Source organism: Pongo pygmaeus, chromosome 11 (genome assembly GCF_028885625.2).
Source record: "Pongo pygmaeus isolate AG05252 chromosome 11, NHGRI_mPonPyg2-v2.0_pri, whole genome shotgun sequence".
NCBI lineage: Eukaryota > Metazoa > Chordata > Mammalia > Primates > Hominidae > Pongo > Pongo pygmaeus.
Window position 1 is genome coordinate 262,181 of NC_072384.2, and position 23,039 is coordinate 285,219.

A 23,039-nucleotide genomic window follows, 5' to 3' on the forward strand; every position below is an offset into this window, starting at 1 on the left:
AGCCTGGCCAAGATGGTGAACCCAGTCTCTACTAAAAATTAGCCGGGCGTAGTTGTGGACATGTGTAGTCCCAGCTACTCGGGAGGCTGAGGCAGGAGACTTGCTTGAACCCGGGAGGCGGAGGTTGCAGTGAGCCAAGATAGTGCCACTGCACTCCTGCCTGGAGACAGAGCAAGACTCCATCAAAAAAAAAAAAAAACAACATAATTTAAAGGATTAAAAGATTTTGAAAAATGTATATATCTACCATTATAGTATCATACAGAATGGTTTTACTGCCGTGAAGATTCTCTGTGCTCTGTGTATCCATCTCTTCCTTCCCCTTGGACCATGGCAACCACTGATCTTTCTACTGTTCCCATAGTTTCACCGTTTCCAGAACGTCATATAATTGGAATCGAAAAGTACATAGACTTTTCGGATTGGCTTCTTTTAGCAATATGCATTTAAGTTTCCTCCATGTATTTTTTTTGTGGCTTGTTAGATCATCTCCTGTTAGCAGTGAATAATATCCCATTGCCATTATAGTTTTGTCAAGACTCAAAGTACAATGTGAAGAGTAAACATGAATGTGCACTGTAAGCTTTGAATGATAATGAAGGGTCAAGGTAGGTTCCTGGTTGTCACAGGTGTGTTCCTGTGAGGCAGGAAGCTGTAGTGGGGAGGCTGTGTGTGGGGAAAGGGACATATGAGAAGTCTGTACTCTCTGCTCCATTTAGCTGTGAACCTGCACTTCTCTAAAAAATAAAATTAGTTAAAATTAAAAGCAAAAAATTAGAAAAATTAAAACATTACAATGTGTCATATAGTTTTCAAATCACAAGACAGAAAAAGACATAATAAAAGAAACTATAGAAAACAACAAGGATAGGAATAAAACATCAGTGATAGAAGGCAGAAGACAGAAACGTGGAGCCAAACACATTAATTTATTTTAATCATTAGTTATACTCATTTATACTAATTTATATTGATTTAACATATTAATTTTGACTAAATGGCATTAAAGGAGGTTTGAGGAATTTGCATGTCACATTCTGGATGACAGGACTCAATATTAACTATTTAGTTTGCTGTAAATCATTTCAAAATATGCTCAAATTCCAATAAAAATTCTAAGAAAAATATTTTTGAACAAGAAAATGTGATTTTAAATCCATCTATTGAACACACACACGAGACCCAATATTATAAAATTTACTATATTTAAGATTGTTATGACTATTCAAAATTAAATTTGAAATGGTACAAAAATAAACACATTAATGAAAGAGAATTAAAAACACAGAAATTGAGTATAATTTCATTTACTAACAGGGTAACATTTTAAACCCACAAAACAGCGATTTTTCCATTTATGATATTAAAATATTGGGTAATGATTTGAGAATATAAAATGATAGAATTGAATCATGGTCCCACACCTTACATAAAAGTTAATTACAGTATTAAATGTAAAAAAAGAAAAGAAAATTAAATGTGTGTGTGTTTTACGACCTTGAGAATGAATGTCTTCTGAAATCAAAATTTCAAACAGAAACCATATAAAAAGGAATAAACCTAACATACCTAAAACATAAATTCTTACATATTTCAACACCAGGTAAATGACACGAAACAAACTGGGGACATTTTTACAACAATTATGTTACATGAAAGTTAAAATCCTTATGACATATACAATGTATAAAACAGTATTATTACCACTATTATTAATACCATTATGATTACCTGGTCTTCCCACACACCAGTCCTCTTCTGGTTCCCTGTGGTTAAACAGAGCCCTCCCTCTCTGGCCACAGTGAGGGATCCAGCAGGAACCCTGCCTAAACCCACAGAGGGTGTGAACCAAGCCAGGACATCACATTCCCTCCTGCAATGACGCAGATACCCACTCACGACAGAGATTTGGTCCCTCTCGGGAAAAGTTGTGTAACAATAATTGCAGAAACTTGTTTCTTATGTTCCCAGACACATGGAGAAAGCTGGTCTGGAAGACTGATGTCCACATACTAAGAGAAGCAGTCACTCATAACACACAATGCACACACCACACCATGTGCACACGCACACACACCCCACACAGACACCACACAAACAGCACACACACCATGTGCACACGTGAAGAGGTGGCCTGCCCCTCCACACTTGCGGGCATTTCTCGTCGGGTGGAATGAGAGACTTGAGAAAAGAAAGATACACAGAGACAAAGTATAGAGAAAGAAAAGTGGGCCCAGGGGAACGGCGCTCAGCATATGGAGGACCGGCACCGGCACCAGTCTCTGAGTTCCCTTAGTATTTATTGATCATTATCGGGAGATTCTCAGAGAGGGAGATGTGGCAGGACAATAGGGTAATAGTGGAGAGAAGGTTAGCAGGAAAACATATGAACAAATGTCTCTGCATCATAAACAAGGTAAAGAAAAAAGTGCTGTGCTTTTTATGTTCATACACATAAACATCTCAATTTCTTAAAGAGCAGTATTGCTGCCAGCATGTCCCACCTCCAGCCCTAAGGCGGTTTTCCCTTATCTCAGTAGATGGAATATACAATCGGCCTTTACACGGAGACATGCCATTTCCCAGGGACGAGCAGGAGACAGATGCCTTCCTCTTACCTCAACTGCAAGGAGGCCTTCCTCTTTTACTAATCCTCCTCAGCACAGACCCTTTATGGGTGTCAGGCTGGGGGACAGTTAAGTCTTTCCCTTCCCACGAGGCCATATTTCAGACTATCACATGGGGAGAAACCTTGGACAATACCTGGCTTTCCTAGGCAGAGGTCCCTGTGGCCGGCCTTCCGCAGTGTTTTGTGTCTCTGGGTACTTGAGAGTAGGGAGTGGTGGTGACTTAACAAGCATGCTGGCTTCAAGCATTTGTTTAACAAAGCACATCCTGCACAGCCCTTAATCCATTTAACCTTGACTTGACACATTACATGTCTCAGGGAGCACAGGGTTGGGGGTAGGGTTACAGATTAACAGCCTCTCAAGGCAGAAGAATTTTTCTTAGTACAGAACAAAATGGAGTCTCTTATGTCTACTTCTTTCTACATAGACACAGTAACAGTCTGATCTCTTTCTTTTCCCCACACACACGCATACACACCCCACACGCAGACACCACACACTGCACACACACCATGTGCACACACACACACCCCAGACACCACACCCACACCCCAGACACCACACACACACCCGACACCACACCCACTGCACACACACCATGTGCACACACACACACCCCAGACACCACACACACACACCCCAGACACCACACACACACCCGACACCACACCCACTGCACACACACCATGTGCACACACACACACCCCAGACACCACACACACACCCCAGACACCACACCCACTGCACACACACCATGTGCACACGCACACACACGCCCCCCCGCACTGCACACACACCACAGCCACTGCACACACACCACGTACACACGCACACACCCCAGACACCACACACTGCACACACACCATGTGCACATGCACACCCCACACACCCACACCCACTCCACACACCATGTGCACATGCACACGCACCCCAGACACCACACTGCACACACACCGTGTGCACACACCCCAGACACCACACACACTGCACATAACCATCTGCACATGCACACACCCTAGATACACACACACTGCACACAAGTGCACATGCACACACCAGACACCACACACTGCACACACACCATGTGCACATTCACACCCCACACACACACCACACACACTCCACACACCATGTGCACATGCACACACACCCCAGACACCACTGCACACACACCATGTGCACACGCACACACCCCAGACACCACACACTGCACACACACCATGTGCACATGCACACCCCACACACACACCACACCCACTCCACACACCATGTGCACATGCACACGCACCCCAGACACCACTGCACACACACCATGTGCACACACACCAGACACCACACACGCTGCACACAACCATCTGCACATGCACACACCCTAGACACACACACACACTGCACACACATGTGCACATGCACACACCAGACACCACACACTGCACACACACCATGTGCACACACACACCACACACACACCATGTGCACGCATACACACCCCAGACACCACATGCACACACACGTGCACACACTCCACAGACAACACACACTGCACACACATGTGCACACACACCCCACACAGACACCACACACTGCACACACACCCACTTCACACGCCACACCATGTGTACATACACACACCACACACACTGCATACACACCATGTATGCAAACACATACGCCCCACACATACACCACACACAGACACCACACACACTGCACGCAGCACACCATGTATACATGCACACACCCCCCCACACACCACACCATGTACACACGCACACACACCCCACAGACACCACACACCCTGCACACACACCATGTATACATGCACACACCCCCCCCACATACTGCACACACACCACGTGCACATGTACACACACCACATACAGACACCACACATTGCATACACACCATGTGCACACGCACACCCCCCCACACACACCACACACACCGCACACACACCAGGTGCACACACGCACACCCCTGATACACCACACACACACCATGTGCACACACACACACCCACACACCACACACACTGCACACACACCATGTGCACACGTGCACACATCCCCACACACCACACCGCACAATGTGCACACACCCATACCCCCCCACACACTGCACACACACAACACACACGAATCTGCTACACACACAACATACACATACAGCACCACACACATCCCATACTCCCCACACACGTCAAACACACACTCCACACATACTCCCCACACACTGCACACGTATATATAGCATCACACACACACAGAGCACACACACCACACACAGTGTGCACACACACAAACCACACATTCTACACACATCACACATCAAACACTACACACAGTGCACACACACCCAGCACCACACACACACATCACATACACCACACACTGCACACACACATATCACACGCACACCACACATAGTACACATACACACCACACACACATACATCACAAACAGCACATATACACACCATGCACCACCCGCAAACTACACACAGTATACACACATAACACCCACAATACACACCATACACACATATACATACCCCATGAACCTACTACACACACAGACACACACACACCATACATACACATCACACGCATACACCTGCGCACACCTCACAGCATACATACAATCCTCACTTTTAAAAATTAATTTGGCTTTTAAGGGGCCTGGATAGTAAAGTATTTTATTGGCGTTTGAATGAGCCAAGAAAATGCGTATAAATACACATGCGTAACTATAAGGGCACAAGTAGTACTTTCGAAATCACAACATTAGATTAAACCATGTAAATTTTTTATTGTTTTTAAAAAATCAAGTCTTTCTCATTTTACTAGAAACTATTTACCAGAGTAAATAAGATTCTTACTGAGGTCAAAAGACTTTCTGGAAAAACTTCTCCTTGATGAAATTGCACTTAAAACATCACTTCCATAGTGAAGTATTTAAGATGTTCTTGGTCCTTTTCCTGTTATGTGGAATCATCAATTCAAATTTTAAAAGTGACTTTGAGATGTTTTTCATCTATTATTTTAAAAATGTTGAAGGCGTTTTTAATTCTGCCTTCAACAGAGATCGACATACCTCTGATTATGATGTAAAACTGAATACGTTACTCTGACAGGCTTTCTTTTCTGCAGTGCAGCTACCATCATTATTAAGGATTGAATGCTTTTAATCCATGCACAATCTGTATTCCTTGCTTTATAAAGAATAGAAATCTAATTCTCACTATGAAGGCAGATAAAAGTAATCCCTTCAACCTATAGATGAATCATTTACCAAAGCACTCAGACTTTAAATAGCATTCATCAAATGTGTCTATATTTCTATGCAGATTCATAGAAAGAACATGTAGTTTAAATCATTGCACATTTTATGCTTTTAAATGAGTTGTGATGTTCGTTAGTATTTTTATCCATTTCCCCAAAGGTAGGCTAATTACTGTTATTATTTTCAGCTAGAAATATAAAATGTATTTTCTATTTTTGAAGACTTTGAAACATAACCCTTGGAATATAATATCTGTGTATAATATCTGCAGAAAGCATGAAAGTAATATTTAAACAGTATGCATTTTTTCCAGAATGAAAATTTCCTCTACAATAACATTCACCTTTTTTTCCTGATGGGCTCATAGAAGTCAACATTTCTAACATTGCTGGACGTTATTTACATTAAACTTGCATCAGCTTCGGGTGTTGCAGAAACTGAGCAAGAGGCCACAACCTACACAATACACACAAACACACACAAAACTTGTATTATTATACTTACCTAAGTGTCTAACGAGGTGGATAAATATATTAGATTGCTCCAGAACAAGGATTTTTATGGGGCCTATTGGAAAGTATGACTGCAGTTTGAGTGAGATGCCTGTAAGAGATTCAATATGGCCACTAATAGAGAATCCAATTTTAAAAACACTGACAGAAGGCTCATGAGATAGAAATTTTCACCTAAATCTATTGGAAATGTGCTACTAGATGCTGTAGTAAAAAGACTGGTGTGGTAATTGTAAAACACATCTGATATCTAAACCTTTGTTTTTTACCTGAAATCCTTATGGGGGTGATTGTGTATGTCAATTTGAATTTTCCCATCAACAAGATAAATAAATACACAAATAAATAGCCAGCCTGCCACGATAAATTAGTTCACCTTTTCTATATTTTGAGGGCAGTGCTTCTCCTCCTTTGACAGCCACAAGATTCACCCGGGGATCCCTTAAAATGCAAAACCATAGACCACACTTTGACTAGCCTGGATAAGGGGCCAGAGCATTGAAATGAGTGTGTAGGTGACTGTGCTAAGATTCTCCTGCTCATTTGGGCACTGGCTTACCATATAAACAAACCTTAGGACCTCTAGTCCTTGCTGGAAAAGAAATACACATACATAGGATGTGACTATGGATATGGAATATCTGTTGTGTTCTGGACATTGTGCTACACAACAGAGATAAGAAGTCAAAAAATCCCCTGTCTCTATCTGAAAGATAGAGAAATAATCAAATTTATTATTTATTTCAAATGTTGAAATAATCTTAATTCAAATATTGAAATAATCTTCTCTTATTGAAAGATAGAGAAGTCAGATAATCCCTTGTCTCTATCTGAAAGGAGCTTCCTACACAGTGGCTTCTGAGGTCTTTGAAACTAGATTCACTTTCAGATTTGATTATTATATTTATGATTTGATATTTTCATTGAACCCCATGATATGATGAAGTTTTCTAGAACCTGCTAGAATAATTGACTTTGCTCTCAGCATTATGAAGCCACTGGGCACACAAGTAGTTCATTTATGTTTGTGTTTAACCAGACAGGAACAACTTGAGCTACTTTTCTAGCCACCTTCGTTTAGAGCTGTTTTTGTTTGTTATTTTTGTTTGTTTGTTTTTGAGACGGGTCTCACTCTGTCACCTAGGCAGTGGCGTGATCAGAGCTCACTGCAGCCTCTGCCTTCTGGGCTCAAGCAATCCTCTCACGTCAGCCTCCTGAAAAGCTGGGACCACAGGCTCATATCACCATACCCAGCTAATTAAAAATAATTTTTTTTTTTGTAGAGACGGTTTTTCCATGTTTCCTGGACTTGTCTGCAATTCTTGAACTTAAGCAATCTGCTGCCTCAGCCTCCTAATGTGTAGAGCTGTGTTTTCAGTCTTTTTTGAGCTATTTTACAATCCAGTTTTGAACTGGTAAGTTTGGATTCATTCTGATATTTACAGATTTAACATCCTACTTCACAAGATGCTCATAGCCTTAATCCATTACAGCCGCTGCCTCATCCATCTCTGCTCATAGCCTTGATCCATTACAGTAGCCACCTCGTCCATCTCTGCTCATAGCCTTGATCCATTGCAGTAGCCACCTCGTCCATCTCTGCTCATAGCCTTGATCCACTGCAGTAGCCACCTCGTCCATCTCTGCTCATAGCCTTGATCCACTGCAGTAGCCACCTCGTCCATCTCTGCTCATAGCCTTGATCCACTGCAGTAGCCACCTCGTCCATCTCTGCTCATAGCCTTGATCCACTGCAGTAGCCACCTCGTCCATCTCTGCTCATAGCCTTGATCCATTGCAGTAGCCACCTCGTCCATCTCTGCTCATAGCCTTGATCCATTGCAGTAGCCACCTCGTCCATCTCTGCTCATAGTCTTGATCCAATGCAGTAGCCACCTCGTCCATCTCTGCTCATAGCCTTGATCCACTGCAGTAGCCACCTCGTCCATCTCTGCTCATAGCCTTGATCCATTGCAGTAGCCACCTCGTCCATCTCTGCTCATAGCCTTGATCCATTTCAGTAGCCACCTCGTCCATCTCTGCTCATAGCCTTGATCCATTGCAGTAGCCACCTCGTCAATCTCTGCTCATAGCCTTGATCCATTGCAGTAGCCACCTCGTCCATCTCTGCTCATAGTCTTGATCCAATGCAGTAGCCACCTCGTCCATCTCTGCTCATAGCCTTGATCCATTGCAGTAGCCACCTCGTCCATCTCTGCTCATAGCCTTGATCCATTGCAGTAGCCACCTCGTCCATCTCTGCTCATAGCCTTGATCCATTGCAGTAGCCACCTCGTCCATCTCTGCTCATAGCCTAAACTAATAGAAGCCAGAGGGAAGAAATGGAAGCCAACGTGAGTCCAGAACACACATTTTATGAGTATAAGAAATTTAAAAACAGCAAAGTATATCATGAAGTTTGTAATAGATGTGCATGGCTAACATTTATTCTTAATCAATATATTCTATAAATTGGGAGAAAATATTAAACACATGAAAGTAAGGAACTTGGGCTGGGTGCGGTGGCTCATGCCTGTAATCCCAGCACTTTGGGAGGCCGAGGCTGGCGGATCACAAGGTCAGGAGATCAAGACCATCCTGGCTAACATGGTGAAACCCCGTCTCTACTAAAAATACAAAAAAATTAGCCAGGTGTGGTGGTAGGTGCCTGTAGTCCCAGCTACTTGGGAGGCTGAGGCAGGAGAATGGCATAAACCTGGGAGGCGGAGCCTGCAGGGAACCGAGATTGCGCCACTGCACTCCAGCCTGGGGACAGAGTGAGACTCCGTCGCAAGAAACAAAAAAGAAATAAAAGGAATTTTCATCATTTATAACTAATATGATGAGAATGTGGTTTATGTTTTTATCTTTGCAAGATTTAGGAACATTTGGTGCAAGGAGGAAGAATTTATAATAATGGGGAGCATGTATGATACTGGAGGGAGCCTTTCGACAAGGGGGAAATGGCAACATGAGACATGCTATGGTCATAGCTATGTGGTAGCACAGCCAGCTATGGTCTCCCCCGTCAAACCCACTAGGCAGTGTTCAGTTACCAACGTTGAGATAGAGCTCACCCACCCAGGACAGAAGAGAAAATATACACAGCAGTCAGAAGCCACTGTGTAGGAAGCTCCTTTCAGATACAGGCAAGGGATATTTGACTTTTTATCTCTAGTGTCTAGTACAATGTCGAGAACATAACAGATATTCCATATGCACAGTCACATCCTATGTATCTGTATTTCTTTTCCAGCATGGACTGGAGGTCCTAAGCTTCATTAATATGGTGAGCCAGTGCCCACATGAACAGTAGGATCTTAGCACTGTCACCTGGACATCCATTTAAATGCTCTTGTCTTAGCTAGTCAAAGTGTGGTCTATGAGTTTGCATTTTAATAAGATCCCCGGGTGAATCTTTTGTGTGTTACAGGGAAGCAATGTCCTACATCATATGTGACAGGCTCTCATAGTCACCATCATCACGGGAATCTTGCACACGTTACAGGGAAGCACTGTCCTACATCATATGTGACAGGCTCTCATAGTCGCCATCATCATGGGAATCTTGTGCATGTTACAGGGAAGCACTGTCTTACATCGTATCTGACAGGTTCTCATAGTCACCATCATCACGGGAATCTTGCACACATTACAGGGAAGCACTGTCCTACATCATATGTGGCAGGCTCTAATAGTCACCATCACCATGGGAAGCTGCATTTAGAGCATTTAACTATATGGGCTCTGAAATCAGATGACTTAAGTTTAGACTTCCTTCTACTTCTTACTAAGCAGAGAACTCTGGGGTGAAAATTTTATGAGACCCAGTTTTAACATGTCCAAATTGGAGGCACGGGGAAATTATAGCATTTTGCATAGAATATTGTTTTAAGTATAAAATGAAGTAGTACATAGTAAGCTTCTGCCATACACTAACTGCACAATAAATATTAGTTAATAGTAACTCATTTAATCCTAAGGTCTATAAATTTGTACACAATAATTTTTTGTGACTACACAAATTTTCATAATTAGTCTAGATTTAAAATCAAGGAATGTTCTTACTTGTAGTTGGCAATCAATATGACATGCCAAAATTATATGTAAGTATCTTATTGTTGGTGGGGATATAAGAAGTTTGCCATCAAAAGAGAGACGATAATCTATGTTTGCAGACTCCAGAAAGCTGTCTCTCACATAAGAATTTGCAATTTCTGGGGGAAAAGAAAAAGTTGATTGTGCGAATAAACATTACCATGGAGTCTTCTCTATGGCAACATCAAAAATGAAAGCTGATTCTCACCTTCCTAACAATCTGCAAAGATGAGTGAAATGCAACTTACTGAGCATCAAGTTAAAGAAGGAGATAACTTGAGTGGCACAGGAGGAAACCATGTCACTGCTAGAGAAATCAATATGACCAGTGTTCCTCTGCCCTCCTCCGAGGCTAAGGATGGATTAAATATCAGTGGCTGACCTCAGGTAATGGAATGAGAAAAAAAGCTATAAAAATGCATGCATTACATAATTAAGAGGGTGGGAAGTGATTTTTTTTAAAAAGGCAATTCCTAGTTGGGTTCCTTCCTGTTCACCCCATTGGTGAAGAAGCTAGTCTTGCCCTAGAAGTCTGGGAATGGCTGCAGACACAACAAACACCGAGCAGATGAAATTCACAGTAATTTACTCATCACACATACTCAGCCCAGCGGGGGATGACACTGCATTTATGCAGGTCTACCCAGGGTTTGCACTCTGGATTAGTGGGTGTGGAAGGCAGACTTGGTAGAAATCAGAGGGTGGGGTAAACCCTGGTCCCTTCAGGGATCTGCTTGACTAATTGAGTTTTGCAGTCTGGTGGGGGCATAAAGCCATTAGGCTGAGGACATGGTGGGGTGCTGCATGAAATTTTAGGTGCCAAAATACAATTGACCCCGATGTTTTAACATCAGACATTTATTTTCATGATGACTAATATTTTGAGAGGCTGAGAGAAAGCTGTTGAGACATTGTAATAAGTGCTTAGGGACATGAGAGATTAGGAAGGCCACAGTTATGAGTAATGTAATGTGGAAGCTGATGCAAAGCTACTGGCCCCATTTATTTAGCAGGACACAGGAAAAGTGATCTGGGGTCCATGGCAGCACAAGTGTGTTGGTAAATATTTGGGTGATGTCATGCATTCCCCATGCATTGGTTTAGAGATCTGGGGCCTCTGGCAGCACAAGTGTGTTCATAAATATTTGGGTGACGTCACGCATTCCCCATGCATTGGTTTTCATGTCTCCAGTGAGTTGTTGGGCAAGTCTGATATTACTGATTCACAAGCAGCAGGCAGCTTCCTGTGTGGAGCTACCTCCACCCCTGGACAGTCCAGGACTGAATGGTTGTCAAAAATGTGAACTCCTTGATGTCCAGTAAAGGCAACTGAGGGAACTGTGTAGCATTGGTGTAAAAAGTGCACTTTCCTAAGAAGCATGAACTTAGAGTAATCAAAGCCTGGGACAACAGTGGAACCCAGCAGGGCATCCACTCACTGCTTTGTAACTTAAATAGGAATTCTTTGAGGAGCTCAGTCTATCTCTCAACTAAAGCAGCTGCCTGCAGCCTATAGGGGCAGTGGAAGCTCTAGTGGACACTTTCACAAGCCCAGCACTGTGTTTTCTGATGAAATGTTGCCTTGGTCACCATCAGTAGTGTCTGGAACTCTGCAGGGGATAAGGAGTGTCCCTGTGAGATCCGTACTATGTCCTTGGTTAAAAAAAAGGCATGTTACCTTGATTGTATTCTGAGTATCCATTAGACAAGAAGTTTCTTCAATTCAATGAGGAGGGAAGGTGGACAATTCTTGGCAATTGCCAAAAAGTTTGTAAAAATTTACAAATGGGGCTAATTGTTGGCCAAGCATCAGTGCTGAGATGACCACCTCAAGTTTGGCCGGTCATGCTGAGGCTTGGGTGTCATCCTTTATCAGGGACATCCTAGCTAAGGGAGGGAAGGCAGCAGCATCCCACTGAGCTCCATAATGTCTGATGATGGCATTCATTCAGAAGGTGGACGAACTTCACTGCTGGTCACTCAGTCGATCCCGAGGGGCCTCAGAGACGGGTGACTTCCAGCACCACAGCCTGAGGATGAAGCAGGCCAGGGTTTCCTGCAGATGAGATGGTAGGGGGTCCAGGTTTGACTCCATCCTGAGGCAAGGAGGTCTCTGCAGCTGTGCCAAGGCTGTGGGGTGCTACTTCCCAAGGCCTGATGACCAGATAGGCATGAAGACTCGTGGACATGGATGCAGAGCCCTCTGTTTCCAGAGTGTCCAGTATGTGGTCAGCAATCACTGCCCTGATGCTGTACAGCACAGGGTCAAAAGGGGCAGGTTTGTTTTTTACATCAGAAGCCAATGGACTACTTATGGCCACCATATGCAACCCAGATACTTCAGGAAGCATGAGAAGAGGTTGCTAAAGCATCCACAGTGTGTTCTCTGAGGATATTCATAGGGGCACCTGTTAATTTAAATTTGGACAGATTCCAGACTTGTTGAAGGAGGCTTCTTTCAAGGTGGGTCAGTTTGCCAATGACAGCATCAGTGAGATTAAGTAAGATTTGTAAATAAGAAATATGTTGTCACCTGAACCCCAAGTGAAGAATTAAAGGGCTGGGCACAGTGGCTCACACCTATAACCCCAGAACTTTGGGAGGCCGAGGCAAGAGGATCGCTTCAGCCCAGGAGTTTGAGACCAGCCTGGGTAACATAGCAAGATCTTTTCTCTACCAAAAAAAAAAAAAAAAAAAAAATTAGCTGAGTGTCGTGGCACACACCTGCAGTCTTAGCTACTTGGAAGGCCGAGATGGGAGAATTGCTTGAGCTCAGGAGGTCGAGGCTGCAGTGAGATGAAATCGTGCCACTTCACACCAGTCTGGGTGACAGAGCAAGACTGTGCCTCCAAAAAACAAAACACAAATTAAACACTGTTGGGCTTGTATTAACATTGTGGATGCTGAGAGGATCAATAACTATTTTTTGAAAGTCTCAGGAATAGGGCAGCCCCATGTTTACCAAGGAATTTTCAGGAATTGAAGCAAAGTGGCAGGGCCTTGCACCAGTGTGTTAGGGAAAGGTCCATTCCCTTTGTGTAAGCCTCCTTGTATCTGTGTGTCCTTAGTGTGTAAAATGAATTTTCTCTGAGAATGATGTCATCAGTATAATGTCACAACTGTGCTCCTGTAGAAAGGTGGTTGCAGTGAGATCTTGTCTGTGAAGATTGCATGCAATGACAAGGCTGCCGAGGCACTCCGTGGGTCGCCTGGTCCCTTCAGAGATGAAGGCAGGCTATGACTGAGACTCTGTTAAAATAGGCACAAAAAGAACATGGTAGCCAAATCTGTAACAACAAAGTATTTATCAGTTGCATGAGTATATATAGGTTTATTGTAAGGAATTGGCTAATGTGGTTATGGAGGCGAAGAAGTCCCAGGACCTGCAGTCAGCAAGCTGAAGAACCAGGACTGCCAATGTTGGAGTCCCAGTCAAAGCCTAAAGTCTTGAGAACCAGGAAAGCTGATGGCATAAGTTACAGTCCACGTCTGACTTCAATCTATGTCTCAGCTCTGAAATCATCAGACAAAGAGAGTGAATTCTCTCTTCCTCTACCTTTGTGTTTTATTTGGGTTTTTAATGGATTGGATGAGGCCCACTCACATTGAGGAGGGCAACTACTTTACTAAGTCTACATATTCAAATGTTCATCTCATCAAGGAACACCCTCACAGACACATTCAGAGTGTTTAGGCAACCCAACTTGGCAAATAAAATTTACCATCAAAGGCGAAAGATGTATACGATCTGAAGAGAAACCAGAGATGCAGGATGGTTAAACATCTGCAAGTCAATAAATGTGATACACCATATAAACAGAATTAAAAACAAAAATCACATGATCATCTCAATACCTGCAGAAAAAGGATTTGACAAAATCCAGCATCACTTTATGCTTAAAACCCTCAGGAATACTGACATAGGAAAAGCATTTGACAAAATCCAGAATCCCTTTATGTTTAAAACCCTCAGGAAAATCGACATAGAAGGGACATACCTTAAGGTAATAAAAGCCATATATGACAAACACACAACCAACATTATACTGAATGGGGAAAAGTTGAAAGCATTCCCCCTGAGAACTGGAAAAAGACGATGATGCCCACTTTCACCACTTCTATTCAACCCAGTACTAGAAGTCCTCACCAGAGCAATCAGATAAGAGAAATAAACGGCATCCAAATCGGTAAAGATGTCGAACTGTCACTCTTTGCTGATGACATGATCATATACCTAGAAAACCCTAGACTCATCCCAAAAGCTACTAGAATTGGTAAATGAATTCAGCAGTTTCAGGATACAAAATTAATGTTCACAAGTCAGTGGCTCTGCTATACACTAACAATAACCATGCTGAGAATCAAATCAAGAACTCACCCCCTTTTACAATAGCTGCAATAAAAACCTTAGGAATATTATAATTCCTATAATTATAATAGTATATTCCTATAATTGTCAATTGTGTGCAATATTTGCAGACAAAATCTTAATTACATCTGGAATACTTAAAGAAGCAAAAGATCTCTACAAGGAAAACTACAAAACACTGCTGACAGAAATTACAGACACAAACAAATGGAAACACATCCCATGCTAATGGATAGGTAAAATCAATATTGTGAAAATACCATACTGCCAAAAGCAATCTACAAACTCAATGCAATCCCCATCAAAGTACCAACATCAGTTTTCACAGAACCAGAAAAATTCATATGGAAACAAAAAAGACATAGAAGGGACATACCTTAATGTAATAAAAGCCTAGAACCAAAAAAGAGTCTGATAGCCAAAGCAAGACTAAGCAAAAAGAACAAATCTAGAAGCCCACTTCAAACTATACTATAAGGCCATAGTCACCAAAACAGCATGGTACTGTTATAAAAATGGGCACATAGATCAATGGAAGATAATAGAGAACCCAGAAATAAAGCCAAATACTTAACAGTCATCTAATCTTCAACAAAGCAAATGAAAACATAAAGCAGGGAAAGAAAATCCTATTCAACAAATGGTGCTGGGATAAATGGCAAAACCACACATAGAAGAATGAAAGTGGATCCTCATTTCTCACCCTATAAAAAAATCAACTCAAGATGGATCAAGGACTTTAATACTTGAAACCACAAAAATTCTAGAAGATGACATTGGAAAAACCCTTCTAGACATTGGCTTAGGCAAAGACTTCACGACCAATAACCCAAAAAGCAAATTCAACTAAAACAAAGATAAATAGATGGGACTTAATTAAACTAAAAACCTTCTTCACAGTAAAAGAAATAATCAGCAAAGTAAACAGATAACCTACAGAGTGGGAGAAAATCTTCACAATCTATACTTCTGATTAAAGGACTAATATGTAGAATCTGCAAGGAACTCAAACAAACCAGCAAGAAAAAAAAAACCCATCAAAAAGTAGGCTAAGGACATGAATAGACAATTCTCAAAATAAGATATACAACTAGCAAACAAACACATGTAAAAATGCTCAACATAACTAATTATCAGGGAAATGCAAATCAAAACCACAATACAATACAATAGCACCTCACTCCTACAAGAATGGTCATAATCAAAAAATCAACAAATAATAGCTGTTGGCATGGATGTAGTAAAAAGGGAACACTTTTACACTTTTTGGAGGGAATGTAAACTAGTACAACAGCTATGGAAAACAGTGAAGAGATTTTGGAAAGAACTAAAAGCAGATCTATCATTTGATCCAGGAATCCCACTCCTGGGTATCTACCCAGAGGAAAAGAAGTCATTATATGAAAAAGATACTTGCGCATGCATGTTTATAGCAGCACAATATGCAACTGCAAGTATTTGAAACGAGCCTAAATGCCCATCAATCAATAAATGGATAAAGAATATGTGGTATATATATTTAACATGGAATACTACTCAGCCATAAGATGGAATGAAAGAATGCATTCACAACAACCTGGATGAAACTGGACACCATTATTCTAAGTGAAGTAACTTAGGAATGGAAAACCAAACATTGTATGTTCTCACTCATAAGTGGGAGCTAAGGTATGAGGATGCAAAGGCATAAGAATGATACAATAGTCTTCGGGGACTTAGGGGAAAGGCTAGGAGTGGTGGGGTGGGTGCAGTGAGGGATAAAACACTACATGTTGGGTATAGTGTACACTGCTTGGGTGATGGGTGCACCAAAAATCTCAGAAATCGCCACTAAAGAACTTATTCATGTAACCAAACAGCACCTGTTCCCCAAAAACCTGTTGAAATAAAAAAAGAACCATTGTATTCCCCAAAAACCTACCGAAATAAAAAAAATTAACCACAGTAATATCAGGCACTGGGTATGGGGGCCTTAATGGATGGGAGCACTTCACTCACAATACAGCAACCCACTATGAAACACCATTTATTATTTGTAGGTTTAAGAACAGACCAAATTCTACTGCTAACTGTTGAAGCAATGAGGATAATCACCCCTTCACTAATTAATTAGGACTTATATAATAAGTTTTATTTATTTGAAGTAATGTGGTAATTTATTTGGACCATATATGCCAATTTTTCAAGATGGGGAGGCTAGGCATCATGGCTCACGACTGTAATCCCACACCTGTAACCCTAACCTTAACCACAGCAACAACCCTAACCTTTACCCCTAACCCCTAATCCTAAGACCTAACTCTAAACCTAACCCTTACCAATAGCCCTAGCCCTAACACCTAACCCCTAAAGTTAACCACTAACCCTAACCCTTAACCCTAACCCTACCCTGACCCCAACCCTAAACCTCACCCCAACCCCTAACCCTAGCCCTAACCCCTAACCACAACCCTATCCCCATAACCCCCAACCCTAACCCCAGCCCCAAACTCTAACACCAACCCCTAACCCTACCGCCAACCCCTAACCCAAACCACTAACCCCTAATCCTAACCCTCTAACCTCTAACCCCCAAACCCTAACCCTACCCTAACCCTAACCCCAACCCCAATGCCAAACCCAACCCCTAACCCTACCCTAACCCCTAAACTTAACCCTTAACCCTAACCCTACCCTTAACCCTAACCCAACTCTATACCTAACCCTTACCCCTAACCATGACCCTGACCCCAGAACCAGCCCTGAACCTAACACCTAACCCCAACCCTAACCCTAGCATTAACCCTAACTCTAACCCCTAAACCATAACCCTAACCCTAACTCCAACCCCCAACCCTAAACCTTAACCCTAACCCCTATCCATAACCTGAACCTGAACCCACATCCCTAACCCACTAACCCTCATCCTAATTCTAAACCTTAACCCTAACCCCTAACCCTTACCATAACACAAACCCACTAATGGTAGCCCATAACCCTAGCCCAAACCCTAAACCCTGACCTTAATCTGACTGCAACCCCTCACCATAACCACTAATGCTAACCCCAAACATTAACCCTACCCCTCAAATCCTAACCCCCTAACCTTAAAATGTAACCACAACCCAAATCCCAAAGCTGACATATCCTAATCCATAACCCCTAACCCTAATTCTAATCCTAATCACAACCCCTAAACCCTTATGCTAATGCTGTCCCCAACCCCAACATCATACCCTAATCCTAACCCTCACACTGATAGTAACCCTAATTCTCACCATAACAATCATAAACCTATCTTTGGATTCTAAGCCGTAACCCTGAGTGACCCTAAACCCCCTCCCTTGTTAAACATTCCCATTTCACCATGCTGCATTTGGAATTGAGCTGTGTCACTCCACCACTGCAAAATCCTATTCGTCAAGATCCTGTATATGTTACCTTGCCTCAGCAGGTGTCTGTTTCTGTTTTTGACATGTTCTTCAATACTGTTCTTCCCCATTAAACTACTGTACTCGGAAAAAACGCTGCCACACTTGTGTGCGCCACTTGCCATGGATTAACACGTCCTAAAGGAGTAAGCCAAGGATAGACAATCAGTTCAATGTTTTTATTTTTAATTTTTGTTGGGACATAGTAGGTGTATGTAATTCCTTCAGTCTTAAAGCAGTCACCTTTTCCCACCTATGTCTCCCAAGGCCATCATAGGGGTCATCAGTACTTCGGTACCACAGGATCTGAGAAAATGTGGAAGGCTTTATGTCACTCTGTGTGAGAGCCAGGCCCGTAAGGATCATCACTCACATACTTTTTTTTTTTTTTTTTTTTTTTTTTGAGATGGAGTGTTGCTCTGTCACCCAGGCTGGAGTGCAATGGGACGATTTCAGCTCACTGCAACCTCTGCCTCCTGGGTTCACACCATTCTTCCGCGTCAGCCTCCAGAGTAGCTGGGATTACAGGTGCACACCACCATGACTGGCTATTTATTTTTATATCTTTTAGTAGAAACAGGGTTTCACGATGTTGGTCAGGCTGGTCTCAAACTCCTGACCTCGTGATCTGCCCACCTCAGCCTCCCAAAGTGCTGGGATTACAGTCGTGAGCTACTGTGCCTGGCTACTTGCATACATATTCTACTACAGAGCTGTTATATAATGCACCCACAATAACAGGGGGCTGAGAAATGCAATCTGTGTGTCCAACAGATAAAAGGGTGAATTTTGTAGAACACACAGCCAGTCTCTGACACACAGGATTTCTCTCTTGTGTGAATTCCCTAATACCTGCTGAGGTGTTACCTCAGACAAAAGGATTTTGCACACTCATTACACTCTTTTTTTTTTTTGAGATTGGAGACTCACTTTGTCACTGGAGCGCAGTGGCATGATCTTGGCTCACTGCAATCTCCGCCTCCCAGGTTCATGCCATTCTCCTGCCTCAGCCTCCTGAGTAGCAGGGGCTAAAGGCACCCACCACCATGCCCAGCTAATTTTTTTGTATTTTTATTAGAGACACGGTTTCACCATCTTAGCCAGGATGGTCTCGATCTCCTGACCTCATGATCCAACCGCCTTGGCCTCCCAAAGAGCTGGGATTACAGGCGTGAGCCACTGCACCCAGCCCACATTCATTATACTCTTAAGCTTTCTCCCTTGTATGAATTTCTTGATGCCTCCTGAAGTCTGACTTCTACTAAAAGCTGTTTCCAACACTCATACAGTCATAGGGCTTTCCTTGTGTGATTTCTCTGATGGACAGTAAGGCTTGACTTGTAACTGAAGGATTTCTCACACTGGTTACATGCACAGGGTTTATTTCCTGTATGCATCCACTGATAGGCTGTAGGATTTCATTTGCTAATAAGGCTTTTCACACCTTCAGTATGTTAACAGGCCTCTTCACCTGAGTGAGTTCTGTAATGTACAGTGAGCGCTGACTTCTGGTAGAAAGCTTGCCTACACTCTTTGCATTCATATGGTTTCTCACCTGTGTGAGTTCTCTCACGTCTACTGAGGGTTGACTTCTGGCAAAAGCTTTTCCCACATTCTTTACACTGATATGGTTTCTCCCCTGTGTGTATTCTTTCATGTATCATGAGGGATTACTTCTGGTAGAATGTTTTCCCACATTCATTACATTCATGGGATTTCTTCCCTGTGTGAATTCTTTCAGGTACAGGAAGAAGGTTTCCCTACATCCATTACATTTACAAGGCTTCTGTCCCATGTGAGTTTTCTGATGCCTGCTGTAGTTTGCCCTCTGATGAAAGGTTTTTCCACATTCGTTACAAACATAGGGTTTTTCTCCTGTGTGAGTTCTCTGATGCGTAGTGAGCACTGTCTTCTGGTAGAAGGATTTTCCACATTCACTACATTTGTAGGGTTTCTCCCCTGTGTGAGTACTCTGATACATCCTCAGGTTTGACTTCTGGCTAAAAGTTCTCCCACATTCATTACACTCATAGGGTTTTTCCCCTGTGTGAGTCCTCTGATGTTTAGTGAGTACTGCCTTCTGGTAGAAGGTTTTCCCACATTCATTACACTCATAGGGTTTTTCCCCTGTGTGAGTACCCTGATGCATCCTGAGATTTGACTTCTGGCTAAAGGTTTTTCCACATTTATTACATTCATATGGTTTCTCACCTGAGTGAGTTCTTTGATGTATAATGAGAATTGAATTCAGGCAAAATGTTTTTCCACATTCATTACATTCATAGGGTTTTTCCCCTGTGTGAGTTCTCTGATATACAGAAAGTTTTGACTTCTGAGCAGAAGTTTTCCTGCATTCTTTACATTCATATGGGTTCTCATCTGTGTGAGTTCTCTGATGTACCGTGAGGGCTGACTTATGGTAGAAAGTTTTCCTACATTCTTTACATTCATATGGTTTCTCACCTGTGTGAATTCTCTGATGTACAGTGAGGACTGACTTCTGAAAAAAGTTTCCCTACATTCATTACACTTACATGGTTTCTCTCCTGTGTGAATTCTCTGATGTACATTGAGGGCTGACCTCTGGTAGAAGGTTTTCCCAAATTCCATACATTTATAGGGTTTTTCTCCTGTGTGTATTCGGTGATGATAAATAATGGCTAACATTTGGCAGAAGGTTTCCCCACATTCATGACACTCATAGGGCTTTTCCCCTGTGTGGATTCTCTGATGAACAATTAGATTTGACTTCTGACAGAAGGATTTCTCACATTTAGTACATGCAAAGGGTTTCTCCTGTGTATGTGTTCTCTGATGATTTGCAAGGTATGATTTCCTAATGAAGGATTTCTCACATTGTATACATTTATAGGGTTTGTCTCCTGTGTGTATTTTCTGATGTTTGGTAAGTTTAGACTTTTTACTGAACATTTTCCCACATACATTACATTCAACATTTATCTTCTGGGAAGAGAGTGCTGACTTATCACAGGATTTCCCATATTCATTATAAGTACATGCAGTCTCTCTACCATGAACCTTCTCTGCCTCAGTGCTGAAAGCTTTTCCTTGTCCACTATATTCAAAAAGCTGCTGTGCCATATGAATCTTGTTATGGTGACTAAGATACTCATGACACATGAGAGATTTCCCAGTTATACTTCAATCATCAAGTTTTCCTCCTGCCTGTATTTCATGAGGCTCAATAGAGATAAATATGTTCTGACTTACATTTAACTCCTCAGCCCTCATTCCTGAATCACTTGCATTATTTACCATCATATTTAGAATACAGTTTAAGCTCAAATTAAGTATTTTTCCTAATTCAACTGTTTCCTCAGTTGATGTTTTGCTGTTGATGATTGCAACCTGCCATATATGTCTCTGATGAACTTCCTGGCTTCTTTCAATTATGTCAACTGTCTGGACATCTGAAATGAAAAAACGAAACAAAGTGAAACAAAAATCCATGAACCACACGTAAGCATTTGTTATGGAATGCTTATGTAAAGACTCAATGAAGTTACTTTCTCTCCTAGTGGCATAAGGTTCTTTAAAAATCAATAATCAGTACTGGTTTTATAAGCACATGGCTGTTCCTACTAACTTAATATAAGAAATTACATTAATAGATTTTCTAATGTGAAATCATGTCTTTCACTGTTTTTTGTTTCATCAAATATATTTGGTAAAAAATATTCACCTACACCTAGTTGTAATTTTCACCTAAGTGCTTATCACCTGCCAACTGTTTTCTCTATTGTTTTTCTCCATTTCATTCTTGTAACAACAGGAGGTATCTTGTGCTGCTATTTTTCTCATTCTGCCTTGAAGATGATAAGGTATTCCTGGATCAGCTACCTGCAAGTGCCCATGATGGCCACGTGTCTTCAGGACCAGATTTTATACCAGTGTTTCTTTAGTTTTCATGCTTCCCTGGGAATGTCTATAGGCATCTGGGCATTTTTCAAATACAAAGTCTCTCCTCCAAACTAGATGAAGACTGCTTCTTTCAAATTTCTAATTTAAACTGACTTGCTTCACTTCTCAGAACTGTAATAGGTACAAGAAGTGCCACTCCACCACTGTGGGCATCCCCTCCCTGCTGGTCCTAAGGATTCAGTTCTGGAACTCGGGTGGTGTTCACCATCTTTGAAAAGTCATTTATGGGTTCCTTCCGAGATGAACAGCCCTGATATTCTCCCCCCAAATTCCTGGCACATCCATCCCTGCTTCATAATTCAATGCCTCTGAAGGCTTTTATTTTGTGTGTTCAAGTTTCAGCTGTCTCCTAGTTTCAGAGAAAAATGGGGTCTCTTGTACACTTCTCACTGTCTACTGCCAAACAGAAATCTCAGCCCTTCAACATCAAACCTTTGCTTCAATAGGCTTTGGAATCCAGAACCTCCTGGTTCTCTTCCAAAGTCCAGGCCTATCCTGTTCCATGCTCTTATGCTGGGTCTTCCTCACTGTAAGGATTTCTGGTGTCATTATAAAAAAAGCCTCACTCTTAGATTGCTCTTATTTTTTGTTCAACTCCCTAGGTGACCTCCTCTATAATTATGATTCTAAACACCAGCTGTGACTTACCAATTTTTAAGTTGGTATCTCCAATTGTGATGTCCACTCTTACATATATATTTATATTCACCTACTATGTGCCATAATTGGAAAAGAGTGAAATTGAACTGGAGCTATGCCAAAGTTAACAATGCCTCTGACACTGCATTGTCTTAAC

The 23,039-nt window shown here is 42.0% G+C and overlaps 2 protein-coding genes across 12 annotated transcripts in view; both read right to left on the reverse strand.

Annotated features, from left to right (window-relative positions):
* Positions 1–920: 920 nt before the first annotated feature.
* Positions 921–23,039, reverse strand: part of LOC134737666 (zinc finger protein 717-like) — a 41,520-nt gene continuing 19,401 nt past the window's right edge. For 3 of the 11 annotated variants that reach the window (XM_063647262.1, XM_063647260.1, XM_063647267.1), the window contains 2 exons: positions 21,533–21,732; positions 921–8,743 (listed from right to left, as the gene is read on the reverse strand). In XM_063647262.1, coding sequence (XP_063503332.1) covers positions 3,050–4,810 — 1,761 coding nt within the window. In that variant the 5' untranslated portion in view covers positions 4,811–8,743; positions 21,533–21,732 and the 3' untranslated portion in view covers positions 921–3,049. Of the gene's footprint in view, positions 8,744–12,200; positions 13,202–13,246; positions 13,772–18,311; positions 19,358–21,392; positions 21,733–23,039 lie in introns of those variants that run through there. The other 8 variants (XM_063647261.1, XM_063647263.1, XM_063647266.1 and 5 more) reach the window with 7 other exon arrangements.
* LOC134737750 (zinc finger protein 33B-like) lies at positions 19,816–21,403 on the reverse strand. Its single transcript, XM_063648454.1, has 2 exons — positions 20,870–21,403; positions 19,816–20,816 (listed from the first exon to the last, which is right to left on the reverse strand). The coding sequence occupies exons 1-2, from the start codon at positions 21,401–21,403 to the stop codon at positions 19,962–19,964; spliced, it is 1,389 nt and encodes a 462-aa protein (XP_063504524.1). The 3' UTR covers positions 19,816–19,961.